At 37.5% G+C, this 25,764-nt stretch overlaps 1 protein-coding gene across 1 annotated transcript in view; it reads left to right on the forward strand.

Annotated features, from left to right (window-relative positions):
• BIRC6 (baculoviral IAP repeat containing 6) overlaps positions 1–25,764 on the forward strand; it is a 174,760-nt gene that overhangs the window by 63,852 nt on the left and 85,144 nt on the right. Inside the window, exons 32-49 of the mRNA XM_040059756.2 lie at positions 2,268–2,405; positions 3,197–3,324; positions 3,746–3,877; positions 5,773–5,988; positions 6,370–6,553; positions 6,939–7,094; positions 7,423–7,556; positions 9,100–9,253; positions 10,034–10,150; positions 10,902–11,056; positions 12,228–12,354; positions 13,176–13,286; positions 14,842–14,975; positions 15,930–16,057; positions 18,817–19,379; positions 22,964–23,139; positions 23,666–23,762; positions 23,942–24,136. Of these exons, the coding sequence (XP_039915690.1) occupies positions 2,268–2,405; positions 3,197–3,324; positions 3,746–3,877; positions 5,773–5,988; positions 6,370–6,553; positions 6,939–7,094; positions 7,423–7,556; positions 9,100–9,253; positions 10,034–10,150; positions 10,902–11,056; positions 12,228–12,354; positions 13,176–13,286; positions 14,842–14,975; positions 15,930–16,057; positions 18,817–19,379; positions 22,964–23,139; positions 23,666–23,762; positions 23,942–24,136 (3,045 nt within the window). The remainder of the gene's footprint in view (positions 1–2,267; positions 2,406–3,196; positions 3,325–3,745; positions 3,878–5,772; positions 5,989–6,369; positions 6,554–6,938; positions 7,095–7,422; positions 7,557–9,099; positions 9,254–10,033; positions 10,151–10,901; positions 11,057–12,227; positions 12,355–13,175; positions 13,287–14,841; positions 14,976–15,929; positions 16,058–18,816; positions 19,380–22,963; positions 23,140–23,665; positions 23,763–23,941; positions 24,137–25,764) is intronic.

Genomic DNA, 25,764 nt, shown 5'->3' on the forward strand with positions numbered 1-25,764 from the left:
AACATTCCATGTATAGAGAACTCTAGTGAATGACTTTGGAATTTAATGTTTTGGAAAGAAATGCACCTTTTTGCTCACGAGATCCTTTCTGAGTTTCAAGTTTTTGAGGTGAAACAGATAAGAATACAAGTTTGTTACATGTATCTGCATGGTTTCTGCAAACTACATGGAGTTTGTTCTTGTGGGGCTTTTTGTAATTACAAGGAAATAACATTTTTTTGATCCTAAAAATTTACTGAAATTATATTCTGTGAACTTGATTTTCTTGGAGTGTTCTCTTAACTACCCCAAGGTTGACTCAAATTCTTACTTTTGAAAACATCACACTCTAGGCTACTTCATTTGTTATGTACAGATAGCAAAGCATCATAGGAGAGAAGTGGTTTAAAATTCTGAGCCTTGTGAGGTCTGTAAAATGCCAGCTGAGACTGTGTCCTTAGTTTTCCCTTGTGTCCTCATGTGAACAGACTTACAGCTGGTGTCAGAAGCTGTCCTATTGCTTCCCACTGATCTGCCAGGTGCTTTCTCTATTGGGACCATATCCTGCTATAGTCTCTAACTAGTTTGAGGCAAACCCAAGCTTACATCTCCTCTACCTCTGTTTGCACTCTCCCCACAGCTTCCAATTCCTTTCATAGCTCTTGCCTTACTAGTTGTCCTCATGGAGGACTTTAGGAAGCAGAAGTAACTGATACTTCAGAGCTTTATTTGCTGGTCTTCCAGCTTCCTTCCTCCTGGACAGTACAGGTGAGTACTAGGGCAACATTATGTGTGGTGGAAGCATCAGGCATGGCAGAAGAAATTCCTATTTGAGAACTATCACACATAAATCAGGGTCAAATGGGTGAAAACTTACTGGGGAAAAAGTGAAAAAGCAAAGGAAAATCAGAGCAAGAGGTGAGTGTTATGGGTGGAGAGAAGTTGTAAACTTTGAGACCAGAAGAGGAAAAAAGGAAGGAGCAAAAGACACTTGGAGGGAGGGAGGGAGAGAAGCTGAGAATGTTGGTTTTTTTGGGTTTTTTTTGAGAGAGAGATAAAAGGAGATAAAATGGTCTTGTTTTAACAGAAATATGAAAAGGTATTTACTTCACTCTTCAGGAGTGTTTTTTCTTTTTATTTTGCCAGTCGAAAAGGTGTGTAGCAGTCACCAGTGCTCCTCATTTTTGCTCTTGCAATTCAGTCTGTGGTTCCAGTCCAGGCTCTGTTATGGACCTGTTGGGGTCCTTCCTCTGCCTGCATGGGATGGGCTGCCTTCTGTCCATGTGCTCAGGAAACTAAAGTTAACAAGTCAGGCTGCATCCTACTCTTGGATGCCAGGAGCTACATGTGGTTTTGGATGGATTGTTTCTGTGCCTTAGTTTTCTTGTTTGAGCTGCGTTTAATAATAGTTTGAATTAATTACTGCTTTTTTGAGGTCAATGCATGAAAAGCACAGTGTAGTTAAATGTGGCTCAGCACAGTGCACTGATATGAAAATGTGGGTGCAACCTCTAGTGCTGATGTCTTTGCTGTATTGACATTGTAGCACTATGCCATTTGGATAATGACTGTAATTAAGCGGTCATTATTTGTAGATTTCTGGTTTTGTTGAGCAGTCATGAACTTTGGAACTGTTCATTTAGGTGTCCACGTGCACAAAGATTTTTCTTGCATGATGCACAGGATATGGTTTTTTCCTTTCTGCCTGTAGAAAAATAGGCATTTAAAGTGTGAAGCGTTAGCCAGTCGTTAGTGCCACCAGCATGGCTCACCTAGTCTGGAGTCACTCTTGGCTTTCCTGCAGCTTATTTAGATAGCCACATGAAAATACAGTAATGGAGAAGTGAAGATGGAGGTATCTGTGTGCACGGTTATCTTCTTGGAGCCCTGCTTGATGGAGAAATTGCACACTGTAGAATTTGAGATACCCACTTCATGTGCTTTAATGCAAGCAGCTGTCCATTTGTCCAGCTATGCGTTTGGTATTTAGGAAATTTAGTCATAAGAATTTTGACTCTTTTTAAGAGAATCGATGCTTAATTTTTAGCTTGAACAGTTGAGGTGAAGCTTTTGACTTCCAGCGTAGTCATCAGACTAAGAGAACTGTGACATTTTCATTTGCATCTAAGTTTTGTACTGATTTCTTCCCTCATCTATGAGTGCTCAGACTCTAACTCTCCTTTTAAAAAACAAAAAGAGGGGAGTGGAGTCTTTGGCCTAGTGAAATGTGTGATGTTTGTGATGTCTTCAGAAATTTATTAAGGCACTGAAATTTGTTTATTTTGAAGGAGTTTTAGATATTCCCATGATCAGTTGGGTTGTAATGCTGGTGTCCAGACTACTGGATTATGTAGCTACTGTTGAAGATGAAGCAGCCACAGCCAAGAAACCTCTGAATGGAAAAGAGAGGGAACGATTTTTGACAGGTACGTCACTATTACTATCAGAAATTGATTCTATGGGAATTGCTCTGGGAGCTGTTCAAATACCTAAAATGCATCTTCTATTCACTTGAAAAAAGATACTTTAAAAACGCATCTTATGATCTTTTTATTTTCATTTCTGTCTGCTTATTTACATCCCCATCTAATATAAATACTATCTTTTTCATTTTTAAAGTGAAAAATACAGGATTGATTTTAGTATGTAAAATGTCTGTATGCTACCCTGTGACTGGGACTTTACAATTGAGAGTGTGCCATGTTGAGGCACTTTGTATTGTGAGAAAGGGCTGGCAGTGTGACTTCATAAATGTTTTGGTATTTGTATCCACTGTTTTTAATTGGGGTTTTTTTCTGGTTTTCATTTGTTTCATAATAGTAGTAGTAATAATAATAATAATGTGTACTGTACATTGTTGTTATTATTATTTTGATTAGCTCCAGTTTTCTTTTAATATCTTTTCTAAAAATGAAAATGAAACTTTTATGTTATGAAGCTGTTCATCTATTTTTACTTAGGACAGAGTTGCTTGCCTGCTTATGTGTTCTAAGAATAATGAAAAAAAGGTGGTTGCACTGCATTTTAAAATCACACAGAAATGCTGCCATGAGTGGGGATAGTTGAATGATGCCAAGAGTTAGATTTAACTTGTTTCTTTAGTATTTAGTGTATGGAGTTGCTAACCATTGAACCCTGAAGGCTTTTCTCTAGGGTTAAAAGAGGTTTAATAAGTTGGATTAATTTTTTTTTTTTTTTTTATCTTTATTTCCATTAGGAAACCAGTGGAGTTTTATAAATAACAGCCTTCACACTCAGAGTCTGAGCAGATCTACTAAAGGCAACAGTAGCCTCGATAGACTGTATTCCCGAAAGATCAGAAAACAGCTTGTGCATCATAAACAGGTGACTGCCTGCACAGTAGTGGCTATTTCCACAGAAGTATGTCTCATTTCTAGGATATCTCATTTCTTGAAACAACAGCTTTGGCATTTGGGTTCATTCAGCCTTGCTTTTGCATAGGTCTGATTCTGTAGCTAAAGGCTGCCTAACTTCTTTGACATTCATCTAAAACCATGGGGCACGGGATCTGCTGGAAAAAAAAATGTTGGAGTGTGCTGTTGTACTCTATTGGACAATAAACATAATGTACTTTCTTCATAAATCTGAGTACACCGGAGTGCAAGCACCTAAGCTGTGATTTAAAACTATTTTCAAAACTCAAGTTCCAGTTTTAACTGAAGATTGCTATCATGTGAACATACTGATCCTTTTAACATCTTATTGCTTTAAATTTTCATTTATTCCTATTAACATTTTCTTTTAGCAACTTAACTTATTAAAAGCAAAACAGAAGGCTTTGGTGGAACAGATGGAAAAAGAGAAAATACAAAGCAACAAAGGATCATCATACAAACTTTTAGTAGAACAGGCAAAACTAAAGCAGGCTACTTCAAAGGTATGATGCTCTGAAACTGTAACTGACTTCTTGTCCTTTGTGTGAAAAAACCTGTTCCTGCAAAGTCATTTTTGTCCTAGTTTGACCTTTTTATAAAAAGTTGTTGCATCATGGCTGCTATCAAGTGTGTTCTAACACTGAAAAAAAAGCAGCCATCTGGAAATTTATTGCTCTGTGAAAAATAGTTTCTCGTTCTACAGGGTTCTTTTAGGTAGTCCTGGCCAAAATTACTAATAAACTTGTAGCTTTGGGAATGCCAGTCACGTCATTAAACTTTGGATAACATACAGCAATAGAAAGATAAAGTAGTACTTTATATGGCTAGCTTTTATGCATGATGCTCTTCTAGATGCTTTCCTGGTTGAGTAATCAGAAAATAATCATGCCAATGTCTGTCTTCCCAAACTAATAAATATGACTTTTGAGAATTATTTTTGAAGTTTGTTGTAAGCTCCTTAGCTTCCTGAAGGTACCCACTGCTTGAGTTGTGCCATCTTGCAATAAGCCCCAGATACTGAGAGTGGATGACAAAAAGATAAAGAATTGTTTTGGTTAGAAGAGGAGATACTGAAATTTAGGGATTTCAGGTGATGACAACATGGACTTTGCAGGGAACACAAAAAAAATGTATAAATCTTTCTAGCTATCAAATTTAGGTGTCTTTTGAAATATTTACCCCCTAGTTCAAGAAGTGCTCATGTCTGTTAGGATGCCTGAAAATAGCTCTGTGGAAGGAGATTACATGATGTTGGACCTTACAGGCAATCTAAAGGGAAATCTTAAAACTTCCAGTAATTATGGGGAAAAAGAAGTCACTGGCATAAAAATAAAGCCCTGAGTTTTCACTAACTGTGCTTGTCATGAGCTATTCTTTCCTACACTATCTTCTGCTTTATTCCAGCAGGTTACACCAAGGGGCCTGCTCCACTGATGGGCCCTTGAGACATCTTTACATGAGTTACTGGCTGAACTGTGCTGTCCAGCTGTTTTAAGTTTCACTTTATAGTAGCCATGTTGCATAAAAAACCCATGTTGAACTAAAGATCTTTCCTCTTGTAGTTTCTTAACTTGTAGTTAAGGTGTTACTGTGCCCTCAATAGTTGCATTTTATGTGGGTTTTGCTATTTCACCTACTAATCACTTTCAGTTATGACAAGCTGTGAGTGACCTAAAACATGTACTGCATTTAGGAGAAAGTGAAACCTTTGTCCTAGTGAATAGCTCTTTCTTTGATCTACTTCATTGAGATTATGAGGCATTTGTATTATCTAATACAAATAGATAGTGTGGCTGATACAACAAGCTGAGCTGCTAAATGAATGCCCTTGGTGGATGAGAGGATTAATAAAAGCACCTTCTTTTCTCCATCACATGTAGGTCCTCTATGAAAAAGATTGTAGTTCAGAGCCATGATCAAAAATCAAGCTAGTTCAATTTATGGTATGGCTAATGCATACTTTGTAGTGTTAAGAAATTTAGAAATTACTGATGATTTACTGAATATGAAGAACTGGAAAGTCGGCGTTCTTTTAAATTTCCATATTAGCTATTTTTATATGCAGTTTACTTTATGGTAACTATAGCTTTATGTAGAGGTGTGAAAGAAACTTTGAAGATATATATTTTCAATATGTTATGGCATACATAAGGCTTAATTGGCACTTCTGTAGAACTGAATTTGATGATGCATTTGTCATGTGAGATAACATGCTGCCAAAACAAATTTCTGCCAATAAAGCCTTAATTCCATTCCAGATTCTCATATATTTTTAGACTTCCTTTTATTTCTTTAAGAAATTCCACGGTCTCTGTTATTGCTGCCACACTGATTCATTGGGAGAAGATTTAGGGTCAGTTTTAAACTGTAACTGTTGTTTCAAATTTAATTTCTGCAGCACTTCAAGGACTTAATACGCTTGCGTCGAACTGCAGAATGGCCTCGTTCTTCTTTAGATACAGAAGTTTCAACAGCAAAGGAAACTCCAGAAATTGAACCACTTCCCTTTACACTGGCACACGAACGTTGCATTTCTGTAGTGCAGAAGCTGGCACTCTTTCTCTTGTCCATGGACTTTACTTGTCATGCAGATTTACTTCTTTTTGTTTGTAAGGTAAACAGAATATGGAGCATCACTATTTAGCTGCGGTAGCAACTACTTTAAATTTGTTTTCTATTACTGCTTTTTTGCTTGTTTGATGGTAAAAATTAGGTGCAGTGCTAAAATTTCTAATCACTTTTGGTGAGATAGTTTTTCTGATCTTTAACTTGTTGTGTAACTTACAATATGGTGGCTTCAAAATTGCATGGAAGAATTAACTTTATAAAATATATATTCATGTAATTACATTCATGAAATTCCAAAGTGTGAGCTGGTAGAAATACCTGATTAATCTGTAAGCAAAATCTAATAATCGCAGAAAATAAAGTTACTATATACTTTCATAAGGTTAACTATGATTAGGCATACATTTATCTTTCTTTTTTTCAATAGGTTCTTGCTAGAATTGCGAATGCTACGAGACCAACAATTCATTTGTGTGAGATTGTAAATGAGACTCAGTTAGAACGATTATTGCTGCTTCTCGTTGGAACCGACTTTAACAGAGGAGACATCTCTTGGGGAGGAGCATGGGCTCAGTATTCTCTGACTTGTATGCTACAGGATATTCTAGCAGGTTTGTTTTAAGTTCATGTTCTTCAGAAAGTATCTTGCACTTGAATCTTTCTTCCTTTAATATTTGGGGGGGGTTATCCCTATGTTAGAATCTGCTGACACAGTCCAAATTATTAAAAAAACCCCCCCCAAACAAATCACAACATTTAGGTTAGTGTGTAAAAATGTGATTTAAAATTGTAGTTAGAGTGACTTGTACATTGAAAAGTTCATTTTTATATGCCTCTGATTATTTGAAAATTATTCAAAACACTTCCCGTTGAAGAAATAGCCCCCAAAGAATTTAGAGTTCGGTGAAAAAATGACAGTTGGCATAGACACTGGGGTGTTAATTTGTCATGGTAATAAAGCTTGAAATGAAGTTGTCTGCTTGATTTAATACCTAGGGGAGTTGTTGGCACCTATAGCAGCTGAAGCTATGGAAGAAAGTGCTTTGGGAGAAGATGCTGGAGCTTCTGCTGGAGATTCTGATGACTCTCTCCAGCAGTCCACAGTTCAGTTAGTAGAAACCATAGATGAGCCTTTAACACATGACATCACAGGTAAATTTTTCCATAATTTTTTATATGTGTATTTATTGAAAAGAGTAAAAGAAATTTTACTCATCTATCAAGGTATCAGTAAAAGACTTGTTGGTGATAGCATAAATAGTTTCTGATCATACAGGCAGATTGAGTAATTCTTCAAAAAGTAAATGTAAAAAAATGGTTATTTTTCCTATTGTTTTTAAAAAGGCAGCTTGAATGCACATTTTAACTTTTCCCACAAAGTTATAATATTAAAAAGCTTAAAATTATCTGTTAAGTATATTATACATCCTTGTTTTCCAAATTATACTTGCTAGTGTTAATACTCTTTTAATGATTCAAGGTGCTCCGCCCTTGTCATCATTGGAAAAAGATAAGGACATTGATCTTGAATTACTGCAAGACCTGATGGAAGTCGATATTGATCCTTTGGATATTGATTTGGAGAAAGATCCTCTTGCAGCCAAAGTCTTCAAGGTATGTCACACCTAAATTTTCAGGATAACCTGTACATGTGAGATAGAAAAATCCTTATTATCTCACACTTCCTCAATAGTGGTATTTGATGTCTTAGACCTGCTGCTCATTTATTACAATGTTTAATGTGGAAAGAATGTAATTATTCACGTCTCACTTGACCATGAAATACTTTGTTTTTGCATGAAGATACTTGTGTAAACAAGAGGTTCTGAGTTTACTCACACTTTAACACGTGTTAAAGACAAAAGCATAATAGAAAAATAAGATTTAGTCTTGTCCTTTCTATTAAGAATAGAACACCATTTCTGTGACTGATCTTAAGGTGAGTTTACACTGTTACTATTGTATTTAAAAAATGAAGCCCGCAGTAGCTTGTGCTCAGATTGGCTTCAGACTATGAAGAGAAGCAAATCACTTCAAAATTTACTTCACTGGGGAACAAAAAAGTTAAGTACTTTTATAGTTAAAATGAAGGCTAACCATACACGTGTTGTACAATTACAATATTGTCAAGGTATATGAAAACCCAAAAATATTTAGACTTTAAAGAAACACAGTGTTCATAATGAAATACTGAGTCTCTTTTCTCTGTTTAGGAGGATGACATTTGGAGTTTTTCCATCCCTCTCACTATTGACTTAAACCTTTCATTTGAATTAATCTAAATTATCTGTCTCACCACTTGCTCAGAAAGCACAGATTTTTTTTTTCTGTATTCCCTCATGTCTTTCCACCAAATACCTTCATGTAAAGATTTTTTTCTTTATATCTCAGTCTACCACCAAAATTATACTTACTGGTGAATTTCTGTGTTACTGATGTTTCTCGCCTTCTGTATTCTCCTATTACGTTATGTGGCAGTACTCTTTAGTCAGCTTCATCCAAGCTGTCTTTATTTTATTACCTGCTTTGAAATCTGCCAAAAAATAGCCATAAAAACACTTCTTTATTCTTAGTCATTTAAATACTTGCTTCCATATCTGTAAAATGACAGTGAGTATTGGATCTCACCATTAAAAAGACCAGCATATGCAAATTGGCCTTTAGACAGTGTTATGTTTTTTCTTTGTGATTCATAAACTTTCTTAGTGTCTTAAATTATGACACAAGTAGAGATTGCTCACCTGTTTCTTTTTCACAGCCCAGTACAAATAGTCCCTGAGCCTCACTGAGGCTTCAAGGTACTGAATTAGTACAGTTAATAGTATAGTATTCTGTCTTGATAAATAGCTCCTCAAAATATCTTTGTAATGCTCTACTTCCAAATTTACAATATGGTAGAAATGTGTGAAGAAAAACTAATGATAACATTTTCAAATTGGCTTCTTGAATCTTTGAGGCAGATGGATTTTGACAATCACTAAGGATTCGGTAGCTTATCCTGCATTAAGAATTGAAACAATTTTCTGAAGCTATTGGAACCAATCTCCTGGTTTTTATTTTTTTTAACTTCAGGGTTTGTTGTTAGTCATTAAAAACTTTTGGCAGTTTAAAGACTTGCTGTTTATTGTTTTTCCTTTGTTTTTTGTTTGTTTTGAAGCCTATAAGCAGCACCTGGTACGATTACTGGGGTGCTGAATATGGCACCTACAATTACAATCCTTACATTGGTGGTGTTGGAATTCCAGTTGCAAAACCACCTGTAACTACAGAGAAAAATGGATCACAAACTGTCAGCATATCAGTCTCTCAAGGTAAGCCATGAATTAAAGTTCTGTTTGGGGTCTCTTTTATGTAACACTGTATTTGACACCTTAGAACAAGAAATAATTTTAGCAGTGTCTGTGTGTTTTACGGGGAAAGAATTGCATTTTATATATGCCACATTTTTTTCCTGTAGTAACTGAGAGAATATAATGTGAAACTTACTTTTAAAAAAGCCCAACATAGCAGAAAGTCTTATTTTCTAACATTTTGGAATGCAATTATAGGCAGTTTTAAATCTTTCATGTTTTCTCAGGAAATTTTGGAAGCTCTTTTCTAGTTGGCTCTGCCCCAAAGGAGTGAGGTGGCACACTTCTTTCATTTGTAGGAGTACTACTGAACTGGGTGATAAATTTTTCTTCTGCCACACTGGGAAAAAACAACTTTTTTGGTTCTAGTTTGAGAGCTATTGCCTTAGGAAGAAATGACTTGAACATATACAGATTGTCACATGTGGTAGTAAAATGTGTGTGGGAAATCACATGGGTGTGTTTCACAGAAATACAGTATTTTAGTCATTATATATTTCAGGTCTGTGAGAATGTTATAGACAGCTAGAGGAACAAATTAAAGGTGAGATTAGCCCTGTTGTTCAGAGCATGGTGCTGCTGACACCCAAGGTTGTAGGTCCAATCCCTGTACAGGCTATTCTCTTAGGAGTTGGACTCGATGATCCTTGTGGGTCCCCTCCAAATCAGAATATTCTGTGATTCTGTAATTGTGTGTCCTTGATACGACTCAGTTTTACCTTTTTTTGTTCCCTTCTGTAGCTTTAGATGCACGTCTCGAAGTTGGACTTGAGCAGCAGGCTGAGCTGATGCTGAAAATGATGTCCACGCTGGAGGCTGATTCCATTCTGCAGGCATTAACAAACACATCTCCTACATGTAACTACATGTTATCAAATCATTCTCTTCACATAATCATCATGAGGCTTTGAAATATTTAGTAATGTTTTCTGCAGTCCCTTAGTGGCTTAGAAAAAGTTACATTTTGCTTGAATTTTCTTATTAGGCTGAACTTTAGAGATAGTTCTTTATTCAGATTTTTGAATAACTTATATGCCTCTTTTTGAGACATTTTGTGAAATAGTCAATGATGCATGTGGATTATGCTACAAAGTATAGGGGAAGTTTTCATTTTTAGGTCTAGGTGCAAATGAACATTAAGCTTCCTGTGTGAAGCTTCCATTTTTGGTGTTTGAAAGCTCTTTGCATTTGACAGTTACACCTACTAAGTGATGAAAGTGAAAATACTTGAATACCATTTTGAACTCAGCTGTTCAGTGAGCTTTATGTTAAAAAACCACTCACAGCATGTTTTTACTTTTGAACCTTTTTTTCAGTGAGCTGTGCTGTCCATCTTGTTAAGATGTGTTTGTTTGTAGCCTGTAAGAGCTGTGAAAACGTATTTGTGTGGACTCAGTTCCCAACAGCTGGAAACGTCTGATATTCAAGTGTACCACTACTTTGGTAGCCAGTAGTCAATTCAACTGAATACTCAGTTGAAGATGTTCTTCTAAATTATAAAAATGTGTCTTTCACTTAAGTATAAAATGCAAGGAAATAATTAGGAAATTACTTGTGGCAGCTTTTCAAAGTAATTCATGGGGGGATGGTGCCCTGTTTTGTTTTCTAGTGACGCAGTCTCCCAGTGGCACAGATGATTCATTGCTGAGGGGATTACATGCTGCTAACCAAAATGCCCAGCTGATTGTGCAGTTGTCATCTATACCTATGCTGAGCACTTGCTTCAACAAACTCTTTTCCATGCTACAAGTCCACCATGTTCAGGTAGAGAATTTTCAACTTTAAATGTTTTGATAGTATTTATCTCTAAATTTGAGAATTGTTTTCCTCTACTTCTTAGGATTCAAGTAATCTGTTATGTTAGGTGCTTTATTTCTTATTAATATGTCATGGACAACAGTACCAATAATGTAATAAACAAAGTGCTGTCAACGCGGACATTGGTTGTTACAGTGGAAAACTGGTATACGTTTTCATATTTAAAAACAAGATTGTATGTCCACTGAATGATATTTATTTGCTTATTAATAAAAAATGTCTCTAAGTGACACTTTATGACAAATGGAGATTTGTGGAGGTTTTCAAAACCCAGTTGAGTAAGGCCCCAAGCGACCGAGTCCGGTATCTTCTTTGGCATTTCGTTGAGCAGATTGGATTGGATAACTTGCCAACGTTCTTTCCAATCTGAATTATCCAATGTTCCTGTATGTTAATAGTAAATTCAGAAGTTTTCTTTTTGAAAAGTCACTGGTTTAGCAATGCTTTTCTTGATTCTTACAGAGGAATGCCATGCATGCTACGTATCTAATGATTAGATGTCTGTCTGCCTCTTGATATTTTGATAGAGTGGCTGACTCCATCCCTCAGTTGTTCTTTAAATATCTCATCCAAAAATAGTTTTTCATGTAAATATCCTTGGTGCTTCCCCAAAATATCTAGAGAGTTATTTTCCTCAGGGGAATTATTCAGAGTAAGCATCAGTGTCTCTGAGGTTTCTCATTAGATGAATGGGCCTTTAGAATCATTTTGGTTGACTGGGGAACATCACTTTAATAGCATTCCAAAAGCTTCCATGCAAACCTCTAAGCCTACCTGTACATGTTATAGGTATAAAGTTATGATTAAAGATATTTCTGAACAGTGTGTAAAGCTGCATTTTCTTAACACAAGTTTGAAGAAACTTCTTAAGAGAAACTATTGGGAAGAAATCAATTGCAAAAACAAAAGCGGAAGCACTTGCTAGTTAGGCTGAATTTGCCTTGAATATTATGTTTAGCAGAATTTTCAAATCCAGTAAAGGAGAGAGAGTGTATGTGTGCAGTGAAACAGTAGCAGCTGAGAATGTAAACCAGGCTTTTAAAATTAAAACTTTGGTGCTCTGGCATTCTGAGTTTGATCTCATAGTGTTTGGTTTTTTTTTTTCCCTTCCTTTCAGCTTGAATCCCTGTTGCAGCTATGGCTCACATTAAGCCTGAATTCCAGCTCTTCTGGAAGTAAAGATAGTGGTGCTGATATTTTCCTTTATAATGCTAACCGAATACCTGTTGTTTCCCTGAATCAAGGTAAAATACATTAAATATGACAATTAAGTTTGAGTTTGTTGGTTTTTTTTAAATACTGATTTTTTGCTAATAAGCAAAAAGTATTGCAGTAAGTATTTTTGCTAAGATCAGTGTTGAGATAATTTCTGTGTTCTTTTTAAAGAACTCTTGGTCTCATTTTCTTCTTTAAGTGGAAAATATGTTGCTAGTGTGCAATCAAGAGTTGATTAATTCAATTTTTATAAGTTATTAGAAATGAAATCATAAAATGTGTGGTTCTTTACTCATAATTATTCCCAAGAGGACTTATTAAAATACACTTTTTAGTTTGAGTTGAACTGTGCAACTGTATGCACTTTCCTGACTAATTTAATCTCTTTTATACTATGATCCCTCCCTTAACAAAGAGGTCAGCAGAGTGGGAATGCTCCATTACTGCTGACTACTAACCTAGTATGAAGATATGTTGATTTTTTTTTTTTCTTGCAATATGTTATGCTTTATAATTAAGAAAGTCTGTGGTATCTAGTGGTGATAATCCAAAATGTTGATGCCTGATATAATGAACCTGTTACACTGACTTCCACGAGAGCATTTGAAGCCAGTTTCTTTGCATTGTTTTCTTTGAGATGTCAGGGTCTGCACATTGTAGAAACTTCTGCGGGCCAGTTCCTGTGAAGTGTTGGTGAGGTTTCTTCTTTTTTCCTGCAACAGTGGTTGTCAAAACAAAATGAACAATAATACTAATAACAATAATCAGCATAGCATCTTACAGTAAAAATTATAAATTTATGGTAATAACGTGAAGATTAAAACTTGGAAAAAACTGTTTTTCTTGACAGCTTCAGTAACTAGCTTCCTGTCAGTTCTGGCATGGTATCCTAATACTTTACTCCGGACGTGGTGCCTTGTGCTTCACAGCCTAACGCTCATGACAAATATGCAGCTTAATAGTAAGTTTGTTTGGTTGGTTTTCTTATGATGACAGTTTTAGTGATGTACAAATGGGTGTTGATTCCATCAAAAGACTTCCAGAGCATTCCTTTTGTCATTTTTGTACTTTGTTCACCATTAACTTTGGGCTTTTCAAGAGTGAGCTCCTTGAATTGCTTGTGTTATGGGAAACAGAAACCCTTCTGGTAAAAGAATATGTCATTGTAAGTAAGTTGTCATTGTCTTCCGAAAAAACATTTTAGGACTAGCTAATGATCCCGGGGAATTAGTTTTGTAGTATGAGAAGAAGTAGCAGAGAGGAATGAGTAAGTTGCTATGAATGGGATTGAAGTTTTTCTGACACAGTAGGAATATTTGTGTAAATGCACAGGCATCAGTCACTGCTTGTATTAAGCTATCTGAAAATAACCCCCCAGCAGCTGAATCTATTGAAATAGAAATCCAGCCATTTCATTTCCCAATGCATACCAGTATATCTCACATTCTCTATATTGCTCCGTAACACACTAGAAATAATCTCACTTTGAATGAGGTTTTGCCACAAGATTTATAGAAATTAAAGGAAGTAGTTTTTAAGTGTTGACTGTGAATCCTTTTTTCATATTTCATTTTTTTTAATATTTTCGCATTTCAGATCATTGACTTTAAGATGCACTTTGCTCTTAAAATTTTTACTTTCTGTCCCCCTTCTTTGATGTTATTTGGAAATCAGTCTCACAAAATTCTGCTGAAATTTTTGCTGTCAGGTGAAGTAGAGCTGCAAAAAAACAAATGAAAGAGACTTATTATGCACAAACTGAGATTTCACTCTTATTCTTTGTGTTTGAGGATAGAGCATGGCCTGATGGCTGGTATAACTGCCTTCAGTTAACAAGCACATGTACTGTCAGCTCTTCAGTTTGTGTCTGTAGACTGCAAGAATTCCCAGAATTTAAGCAGTGTGTATCTCTGGGATCCTATGTGAATATCTTGCAGGTGTTATGAGGCTTAGTGTTCTCTGACACTGACAGGCAGCTGTGTGTTTGCAGGGGTTTCTTTGGTAGCTGCCTGAGATCAGCAGGTGAATCAAAAGCTGCTCAGAAGAAATCCCTGTGGTTCATGGCAAGCACACTCGAGCATATGAATGTGGTTGTGCATTTTTTGTATGTAGGATTGTGAGTTGGAGTTGAGTTGGAAAGGGTTGGAGATGCAAGTGTCACGAGCTGTCCCTAAAGGCCAAGTTACAAGTTCTTGTTAAATAGATCCCTTGGGATGGATTAGAGTGAAACAGCACTCTACTGAATGATCAGTGCTCGTGCATATATGTAGAGAGAGAGATAGATATATACCTGCCTTAGCAAGCTTGGAGCACTGATTGGACATGTTTAGGGTTTTATATCTGTATTTACTGGAAAACTCTAAATTGTAGTCCTGAGTAAGCTGGTTTTCGGTAGCTGATTTAGCTGAGAATATTTCCACATCATGAAATAAATATAAGGGATTTGCACTATAAATATTTGATTTGTGCTTAATGCTTTAGATTATGCATGTAATTTTTATGTCTTTATTTTTAAGCTGGTCCAAGCAGTGCCATTGGAGCTCAGGAAAGTACTGCCCAGTTGTTGGTGTCAGATCCCAACCTTATTCATGTGTTAGTGAAATTTCTTTCTGGCACTAACCCTCATGGAACAAATCAACACAGTCCACAGGTAATGAGCAATTCAAAAAAAGGGTAAAACTTTTTGCAATAGGATTTCAAGACACTTGACAGAAATATGCATTCATCATTTATATTATATCCTTGTCTTGTTTCTTCTTCTAGTTATAGTCTTAGTTGGTTCTGATGAGCAGCCATAGGGAAGTTCATGTTGTTGATACGCTCTCAGTGGTGCTGGTATGTTTTCACAGCTCTCTGGAGACTTGCCATAGGGAGAGGATGCCATATGTGAATGAAGTTTTCCTTTCAGTTATTTCCCAAAATCTTGTTGGGTGGGGATAAAAATGCCAATGAAGATGAAGTTTTAATATCTAAGAATTCCTGAATTTAAAATTATACTTTCATTTTCTGCCTGTTTCTGAATTCATGTAGTATTTCCTGCCTCTTCTAATTTCAATTAGTGTTTTCTTAGTTTTTGCATTTATTTTTTGAAATATCTATGAACAGTGTTTTTAAAAAAGCCCAAGTGAACTTAATTGTATGTAGTGTTTGACAGTACAAGCACTCTGTTTGGGAGATAGAAAACACCTGGTAGTTCCAGGGGTTTTTTTCCCAGCAAATTTTCAAGAAAATACATAGTCATTTCCAGAACTTGAACACTGCACAGTCCCATTCAAATACTTACTTAAGTATGTAGTTTGTGAAAAAACATTCAGATTAGCACAGAAATGGATTCTGTATGGAGTATAGTGTGCATTACTGAAAAGAGAGTGTCCAGCTGAAAAACAAGTCTCAGACAAAGAACTGAATTTCTTGCTTTTGACTCATGGTTCATAATAGAAAAACACATGATATAAATGGATACAGATTAGTTGTGTAAAGATACTGTAAAAATTTTCAGAAATGAAGTTAAGCTATACAATACTTGCCTGTTCTTGCAAGATGCTAATGTTCTTGAAGACATTTCAGTTACATATAATAGTTCATAAAATGTCTTTTCTTCTAGGTTGGGCCAACAGCAACACAAGCTATGCAAGAATTTCTTACTCGATTACAAGTGCACCTTTCTTCAACTTGTCCTCAGATGTTCAGTGAATTTTTATTGAAATTAATACATATACTTTCAACAGAAAGGTAAATCTTGCATGTTTGTTTTCTTTCATACTCTCATTTACTTTTGTCCTGGTTTAGGGCAAATTTGGGAGGAAACTTCCAAAGGGGTCCCTCTAGAAAGCAGGTTCAAGCGTCCCTCCCTCTGCTGGTTTGGGAAAAGATTTCCTTGGAAAAAAGTGAAAAACCCCTGTTTCTGTAACAAGCAAAGTATTCACCAGCATTAAAAAATAATAATATTAAACAGTAAAACCTCTTGCTGTTCTGAAGAGATACAAATTCAGTAAGTCTTTGTCACGTGGTGTAGCTCAGGTCTCAGCCTCTTCTCAGTCCCTCCTGCGCTGGTAAGTGCTGCGTCCCGGGCCCTGGTGAGCCACAGATGAGAGCTCCTGGTGCTCCTCTGGGTTTTCAGTCCAGAGCAGGGCTGGTCAGTTCCAAGAAAAAGAAAAGCACAGTCTGGGGAACTTCTCCACCTCAGCTAGCTAAAAACTAACTAGAAGCAAAGGAGAGCTCTGTGCCTCTGTGCAGCGCAGTCTGTGAGAGGGAATGCAGGGGAATGAACAAGTGCAGTTTCTGCAAACAAACTGCACGCTTCTTCTCCCCCCTTTGCTCTGAGAACCAGTCTGAAAGGTGCAGAACTTAATATCCAGCATAAACAGAACAGACCATTGGGGATGCAAAGCATCAATCATAAAGTCACCCTAGGACACTTTAAATCTGTGACTGTGGATCACAGCTCAGATGTGTATGTGCCTTGTCATACTGTCAAGTTACGTGTCAGTGGAAATTGTCATTGTGGCTGCAGCACTACCAGCAGGGTCTGGGCTGCTCCTGGCACATGGAAAAGTGCATCTGGAATTCACACACAGCTGTATGTGTGAGGGACTGTCAACAGAGGCACTAAAATTTTGGACTGATTTTATTTAAAGCTAAGATTTAAACCTTGTTGAAATAATTCCCTAAAGTAAGGACACTGTTGATGAGCTTACCTATTAAAAAAAGTATTCTGAGAGGTCTGAATTAATGAAAGTTTCCAGAAATAATTCCAGAAATTATTCATAGATTGTGAAAATAGTACAGATGGCTTTTCTCACATGGTAGGATGAATTATGAGATTGCATAATTCTATTTTTGCAATATGCATTTTATTGCTTTATGTTTGGTGGGTTTTTCTCTCCGCATGACAGTGGAAAACATCCTCTGTCCCACTCTGCTGAGGCCCATTGATGCCCACTAGTGTAGAGAAGTGCGTCTGTCCAGGGGAGAGATAAGAGCTTATGGCTCATCTTTCACAATTCTGTTTCCTCAAGGCAATGGCAGTGGGCACAAGACTCTGTCTCCAGTGGTACACTGGAAATGTGGCAATTGTTTAGTCTGAAGTACACTAGGAAGCATTTCTTCCTGATATTGATGTTCTGCTCATCTCCAGACAAAGACTTTGTATAATTAGGGATGAGCTTCCTCAGTTCTGGCTTCCCAGTAGGTGGCACTTTGGTGTTACCTATTCTTTAATCTTACAGAAAATGGTTTCTGCCTTCTGCAAGAGATTTTACCTTTGTAACTTAAATTGTAGGAGCGGTGTTTACCAGGTTATATTGATGATCAGGGATATCCACAAGACATGTCCTAATACAATAAAATCATCAATTCACAGTGAATCTTGGACAGTGTGTCTGCCTGACAGCATTTGTTTAAAACAAGCTGAGACCACTGAAAAGATTTTTGAAACATGTTGGGGGTTTTTTTGGTGAAATGCCATGAAATGGAAGCAAAGCACCAGAAAGGGATTTAGATGGTTATTTCTAAGAACACAGATAATTCCTGAACTGTACTATGTCTGATCATAAGATTAATTGTAAAGAAAAGCAGTATTTTACTGTTAGAATTACTTAAATTCCAGTTTTTTTTCAGGGCTGTTTCTAGAAACTGTTTTGTTCTGTATTTAATTTTAAAAGTTAGAATAAGATTAATCAATGTAAAAAGATACAGAGAAATATATGAAAATTTAGTAACTAATACAAGTTTTATTTTGTATTCAAAAGGTTCTTTTTGTAGTTCACCACTATATGTGTAAAAGCAATTGATAAAATAAACGTATTCCTAGGAGAAATCCTTCAAGCAGTCAACCTACAAGCACCAGCCTGTGATTTTTTGAGTATCTTCTCATGGTCTTATGTATATTTACTATTTAGATAGGTAAAACCTGACCATTCTTCTTTTTATCTCTGGGCGGGGAGTGGCTGGGTGGGGGGACAAAGAAAAGACCTGTGGGAAGAAGAAAATCCATCATGATTTCCTGTTGGCAACTAAATAATCCTCATGATATTAAAGTATTATGTGACTGCTTTCCATGAGATTTTCTTGCAAATGTAGAAAACTTTCCACGAAGAACAGAACAGGATTGTTCCGTCTATATATAGACTGTTCCAAATCTTTACCTACAAAATTAACTGAATTACAGAAAAAAAAAAAAAAATCTTAGCCTTTTTCAAAGTTGACCTCTTAATCCTTAGCAGTATCAGGAAGGTGGTGGCATGAGCAAGTTCTGCAGGCTGTTTAATGACCAGTATATTAAAAAATTAAGAAGAAGCTTGATGCAAGTGAAAAATTAGATTTTGCTTCAACGTGCATTTCTGAAAATAGCTGGATTTTAATTTCTCGGAAGTCTGGCGTGCTTTTGGATTCTTAAAAATCAAGGAAAAAGACCACACTCAAACAAGCCAAACCTGTATAACTTGTAATATCTCTCTTTCTTCTTTTTTTCTTCTTTTTTGTTCTTTCAGGGGTGCTTTCCAGACGGGCCAGGGACCATTGGATGCCCAAGTGAAGCTCTTGGAATTCACCCTGGAACAGAATTTTGAAGTTGTATCAGTTAGCACTATTTCTGCAGTAATTGAGTCTATCACCTTTCTTGTGCATCATTACATTACGTGTTCGGACAAAGTAATGTCTCGCAGCGGCTCGGACAGCTCCGTGGGCGCTCGAGCGTGTTTCGGAGGGCTTTTTGCCAATATTATCCGTCCAGGTGATGCCAAAGCGGTTTGTGGAGAGATGACAAGGGATCAGCTCATGTTTGATTTACTAAAGCTGATAAACATTTTAGTTCAACTGCCGCTTTCCAGTAACCGAGAGTACAGCGCCCGCGCTGCAGTAGCGAGCAGTACTACGGACAGCGTGTCGGATGAGGAGAAGGTTTCGGGAGGCAAGGACGGCAACGGGAGCAACCCTAACACTCAAGGATCAACCGCGTACGTGGCCGACTTGGTGCTGGCCAACCAGCAAATTATGAGCCAGATCTTGTCCGCGCTTGGCCAGTGTAACAGCAGCGCCATGGCAATGATTATTGGTAGGTGTTTTCTGAGTGGCGCGGAGGGTCGTTTGGGTGGCGGAACCTTGAAAACTTCTGCAGTCTCATGAGCTGGGTGGAGACGTGGAAGAATGTGGTACAGAAATGACTGTGTTCTGGAAAAAAAGAGAGGGAGTCAGAGACTTGCTCTTTTTGTATGTTGCTTTATTATCAAGCTTGGCCTTGGGGGAGAGCTTGCTTGCTCTCTTGGCAACGCGGAGGAGGAGGTACACACAGCTTCGCTTCACAGCAAAGCTGGGGACTCCCACCCCCCCTCACGGGCTTTTTCCCCTTGCCGGGGAGTCCGTTTCGCGTCGCTGATCAGGGGTCATCCAGCGATGGGGGACTCCTTCTCAGGTCACGGCGACTAAATAAAACTGCTTCGGCGGACACCCGTACCTTTTGCACTAGTCTAAAGTGCGACTTCAGTCCTGGATTTTACTTTAGTTTTCTGCTTTTTTGAGTCTCTTGTTCTTGAGTTGTTCCCAGAATTCTAGTGTTCTTTTTATTTGCATATTCAGACACTATCCGGCGAATGGGAGCAGAGATACAGGTAATAAGGTGAATTCTTAATTAACAAACAAGTAAATAAAGTGATAAATCAATATTAAAACAGGAATAAGGCAAATTCTTTTTGCAGAACTAGCATTAACAATCTTAATGAAATTACTTAACAATTAAGTAACTAAAACATAGATTATTCAAATAGAACTTATTTATAACAACTGGAAAGCAGGGGCAGAGCAAAAGGTAAAGGGGAACAGATGCATGAAAAAAAGCCCCTCACAGGAGGTAGGAGACAGTAATTGAAACCAAACAGGAATGTGTTCGGCATTTGAATTTGCTGAATCTCACAATGCTTAATGTTACAGGGCCTCTGGAGATTGTCTAGCCCAGCCTTCCTGCACGAACTCAGAGCCTGCCTCAATTGGGAGTTGCTCAGTACCTTGGTTCCGTTGCGTTTTTAATTCCTCAGGGGTGGAAACTCCGCAATTGCTGTGGGCAACCTGTTATAATGTTTAATCATTCTTAAAGTAGGAAAGCCTATTTCTTAAGTTTAAGTGGAATTTCCTGTATTTCAGTCTGTGGCCATCACATGCCTCTCTGCATGAATTAGAATGAGTCTTCAGTTTGTACAAGACAGCTTACCTCAGTTTTTTGATATGTATTGGATGTTTTTCCTTTTTTAAATCACTTTTGGAAAATACAAATTACAATTGTGTCCCTTTTATAGAATGCCTAAACTTTTCATCTTTGTTACCAGAAATTGCATTAACATCATGTTCTGGGAGTTGCAGTCATATATTTGTGAGTGAGATCTTCCCACTGTGAACTAATGAGGGAGATCATGATACTTAGAAAGTAAAGCTCTTGTTTGTCAGACATTTATCTGAGGTGCATTTTCTTAGAGAGACTACCTATCTTTGTGACTTACTTGTGTGCTGTGATGGTAGCATAGAATTTATTTGCACGAGTTAAACCACAAGCTGAAATACCATGGATTTTTGCACGTGCAAAACATTTTGCAGGGGGATAAACAAAGGCTTGCACTCCATTTCAGGTGTAGTAGTTGTAAAATTTTGTTCTCTTTATAATGGTTCTCTTGCTTTGAAGCAAGTTGCTCTGGCCTTTTCTGTGCTGCCTCTTTTAAGCAGGTACAAAACTGAACCAATGAACTGAATCAGGAAACAGTTTCTTGTTCATTGAGCCCTCATGAGTATTAGACCAGTAGTTTATTTCAGCAGGAAAGCAATTAATAGTTATCTCTAGTAGTCAAATTAAACAGGAGGCAGGGTTTGACAAGTCTGGATTGTGTTGCTGGAACCTTTCTGAAATTAATTCCAGAGTATCTCCTTCGTCAGTTTGAGTAGTTGGTGTCATATTGCAAATACATTATGAACACTGGAAGTAATTTGTTCTGGGAATGCTGGTTTGTTCTGAGTATGTGTTTCTTTGGAGTGAAATTCAGATATTCTTCTCCTCCACTTTGATGCCTTTCTAAACCACTGACTTTTGTCCAGCAGTTGTTTTGCATTTTTTAAGGGCAGTTTGGAAAGATAGTTTTTTCAAAACGTTTTTCATTGAAATCAGGGTTCTGGGTGAGCTGATCCCTTCAATGGATTGTTCTTCCAAAGGGTTTTTAATACAGGTTATTGAAAATAATCTGTCCATGTATTTTGGGAAGATGTAACACAGTTATTTGTGGGTTTAGTTCCTTCAAGAAAAACAATATTAAGCTCTCTCTGGACAATTTCTGAGAACAAAACATTTTGTGAGACTGCAGCCAGGGTTACACAGGATCCAAAAATCAATTATCAGCATATAGTAGTAAGCATGTAACAACTAATGCAGCATAGAAAGGTGCTACCAGGATAGCTAAACAAGAAGATGTCTGTAAATGTTACTGATAGGTAGTAGCTCTGGTGTCAGCATTTATGCTAATAATGTTGATTTTCTGCATCTGGCAAGCCAGCTGTCAGGATCCAGAATGGCCCTGAGTAATTCACTTGTCACATGAATTTTAAACATTTTTCTTTGTTTTTCCTTTTGTGACCATTGTGTCTGTTTCATTAGGGTTTTATGCTTTGTAATTGACAAACTGTGAAAATCACAGGAGTAACAGTATTCACCTCCTGTCCTATCTTGTCCTCACCTGGAGGTCCTCCCTCACAGCAAATCCAACTTACTTGACTTCAGTTCTGTCATTCCATTTAACTTTTCTAGACTGGACAGAGGCTGGGATTCGAGACTGCTTTATTTGTTGATCTGCTTGCATTGCTTATCAGTATTTGCTTTCTTGTTTAAAGATGGCCAAAGTACCACGCCTGGCAATTCTCTTGCCAAAATGTTTCTTTAAGACATGCTCCAAAGATCACTTGAGCACACTGATTTTTATTATTGTTTGTTAGTACAACTGCAGTTTCTCTAAATGGGACAGGATTGCTCTGTGGTTGTCTTACATTTAAATCTAAGACCGCTTTTAACAGCTCTTCCAGATCAAAGTTGTATGATTTGTAAGACAGTTGTATTTATGGAAGTAATCTCTTCCATGAGAAGACTATTATTTTGCTTTCTGTCTGTAATCTCAGCAATATGTAGTCAATATTGCTGAGGGTTGATATTCAGAAAATTGTCATGACTAAATCCTGAGGTTTAATAGAGAAAAGCAGAATTCTGGGAGAGGTATTTCTGATAGAAATATGTGTGTTAAATGTTTGGGGAGCTTTTTGGCAGCAAGAGGGCACTTTATTATTATCTGAAAAAAAATCTTAAATGTCAGTTGCTTCTAGCTAAGAGTGATTTCAATCCTTGTAGTTACCCTATTTCCTTCACTAATTACACTCATTTTTATGGTCTGATTTGATTTGAATTTCCTGACTTCCTGGTTCAAGTCTTCCTATTTATACATTTCTGGGAACACTAATTGTAAGTCATATGACATATGACATATGATCCTGAAAACGGGTCCATTTATACTTTGTAAAATCTATGTGAACGTTTGAATAGTCTCGAGTTCTCTTATGTGCTGTTAATGGTTTGTTAGGTCTCAGTTTGTGGCCTCTGAACTGTCTCTTTTCATTTAGGTGCAAGTGGCTTACATCTGACTAAACACGAGAACTTTCATGGTGGCTTAGATGCAATATCAGTTGGAGATGGGTTGTTCACTATCCTGACAACACTTAGTAAGAAAGCAACAACAGTTCAAGTGATGCTTCAGCCTATTCTTACCTACATGGCCTGTGGGTACATGGGAAGGCAGGTAAGGTCCCTTAGGCTAGCTGTGCTTCAAGGTAGTTGATCCTGTAATCAGTAATAAGGTCAGAAAGCTGTATTGCTATGTAAAAGAAATCTGAACATTTTTACAACCTCGCTTCCTTTGGGTGCTGAAGAAGTTGGGAGCCTCTCCCTGTTGCCCTTGGTACAGGGAGAGTTTTCTCTAAGGACATTTTGACATTTCTGTAAATGTTCCTGGCTAAAGGCTTGAAGATGGAACAGATATTTTATTATGTGCAAGTGAGAAGCACATTTACTGTGGCTCAGTACTCTTATTTCCCTGAAGATGTTCACCGCCTGAGTAAGAGATTTTCATACCCCAAAGACTTTTCCTGTGTAAGGAGTTGAACCATGTGGAACATGGTATTGTATATGGTGGCAGGGAGGTCAGCTCTGGTGGCATTTCTTCCCTGTTAGTTTTACCTACTAAAAGGGGAGGCTGAGAGCTGTTATTTGAATTTCTACTGTACTGATTTTGTCTGAAATCATGTGTTTCTTGATTTTTTTTCTAGGGTTCTCTTGCCACATGTCAGTTATCTGAGCCACTGCTCTGGTTCATTTTACGAGTGTTGGATACAAGTGAGGCACTGAAGGCTTTCCATGATATGGGTGAGAATTTCTTTTCTTTAGCCACATCAAATAAAAGGCTTGGGTTTGATTTTTTTGGCACTTAAAGAGTACATATATGTGTGTACATGGGCCAATTTACTAAATAGGCCTTGCCTTGTGTGGAATCTGTTGCGTGCTTCTGAGCAGTATCTTTTTCTCTCTGCCCACACTACACACAGGCGGTGTTCAGCTGATCTGTAACAACATGGTGACAAGCACAAGAGCTATTGTTAACACAGCAAGGAGCATGGTTTCAACTATTATGAAATTCCTGGATTCTGGTCCCACCAAAGCGACAGATAGCAGTTTGAAAGCCAGAGTGCTCGCTTCTGAGCCGGATAACGCCGAAGGAATTCACAATTTTGCGCCTTTGGGTGAGTGATGCTTCTTTCTCTTAGATTAATGTCTGTTGGTCACTTGAATGTGTATCAAGTTCTTAACAAAAAGTAGTGTGATAATGTCAAATGTTCCAATACTACTGAATCTTCTAATGAGAGGGGTTGCTGGTGTTTCAAGGTAGTGTTGGGGGATGAGGTTAGTCCCCTCCACCACAGGTACCCTGACCTCGTGTGGTCAGGGGAGAGAAGGAGAGGGAGTGCTCTGTGTCTCATGAAGTCGTGCATCAAGGTTAGCCCCTTTCTCCTGGCCTAGGTCAGGGGATGCCTGGTTCCAGCCCACCATGTGCCTTAGACACACTAAGACTCAGTAACTTCTTATTAGGCACATCAGTTTTGATGGAGTTAGCACAGAATCATGGCATGGTGGGATGATAGAGAATGAGCCAGAGCTTGGTGAAGCAGAGCGCAAGAAGCTGGAGCATAAGGATGGTCTGCTGATGGTGCTCTCATATCTGCTTCTGACTGCTCTCATATTGGCTACATGAGCATTTGTTAGAATTGCAATGCTGTTTTGATATCAATACAATGGCTGCCAGTTAACTAAAATGTGTGTGTTTTAAGAGGTAGTGGTGCTGTAATACCTTACAAAGGCTTTCCTTTTCAGTACTAGTGTCTTTGTTTTCTGTTGCTGCCCACTGGCCTGGTGCAGCCCTTGAATGTATTCATACCGTTTGTCTCACTGACAAGAGGGGATTAATTTTAAAATTTCTGGAGAGATTATTGAATGAGAAAGGAATCCATTCAGTCCTGTAATTCAGATTTAAGTGTCAAAAATAATGGCATTACAAAAGAACATAAAAAGAGGTTTATTTAGTAGAATAGGGGCATCTGGAAATCTTCTACTTTTCTCTTCACAAATTTCTAAATTGTAAATTTAGGAATCATGCAAGTGCTCATTCTTTATTACTTTAAATAGTAAAAATCCTAAGCATGTATGGTGGTAGGTTCTTGCCTACCTTATCTTCCAGCTTACAAAGTGCTCCAGTTCTTGATGTTCAGCCATGAGGGCATCTCTCTTAATATTTTACTTTCAGTCAGGAGTGTGCTTTTGAAATTAACCTTCATTACCCTCACTTAATACATTCTAATTCCCATCATTTAGTAGTCTCTGTAGTATATTCTGATTCTCATCATGTGGTTATTTGTCATGACAGGTAAAAGAATTATAAAAGAAAGGCTTCATAAAATCAGGCCTGCTCTGCTAAATTGCCAAAGTTAGCCTGCCACTTCTTCTAAGTAATTTGCAAGTTCCCATGCGAAAACAATCTTGGTATGAAAACTCGTTAGCGCAACAACCTACTCCTGGGTTGAAAAACAAATGCACCTGCAATAACAGGGGATTTGGCCCATGACAATCAGTAAGGAAAAAATGTAAACAATCCAAGGACATAGGGATTTGATGCACAAGTAGAATACCTCTTGCTAACCAATGGAGTAATTGGCAAGAAATCTATTGACCAAGTGAAGTTGCACACGAAGTTGTAAAAACTGTATAAAATGAGTTGTGATAACAAGGAATTGGCTTTTCCCGCATGAAAATAATGGAGCCTCAGCAAACTTACTGCAATAGTTATTCTCTGAGATGAGCTTCATTCTTTTTGGGA

The sequence above is a fragment of the Hirundo rustica genome, chromosome 3 (assembly GCF_015227805.2).
Source record: "Hirundo rustica isolate bHirRus1 chromosome 3, bHirRus1.pri.v3, whole genome shotgun sequence".
Taxonomy (NCBI): domain Eukaryota; kingdom Metazoa; phylum Chordata; class Aves; order Passeriformes; family Hirundinidae; genus Hirundo; species Hirundo rustica.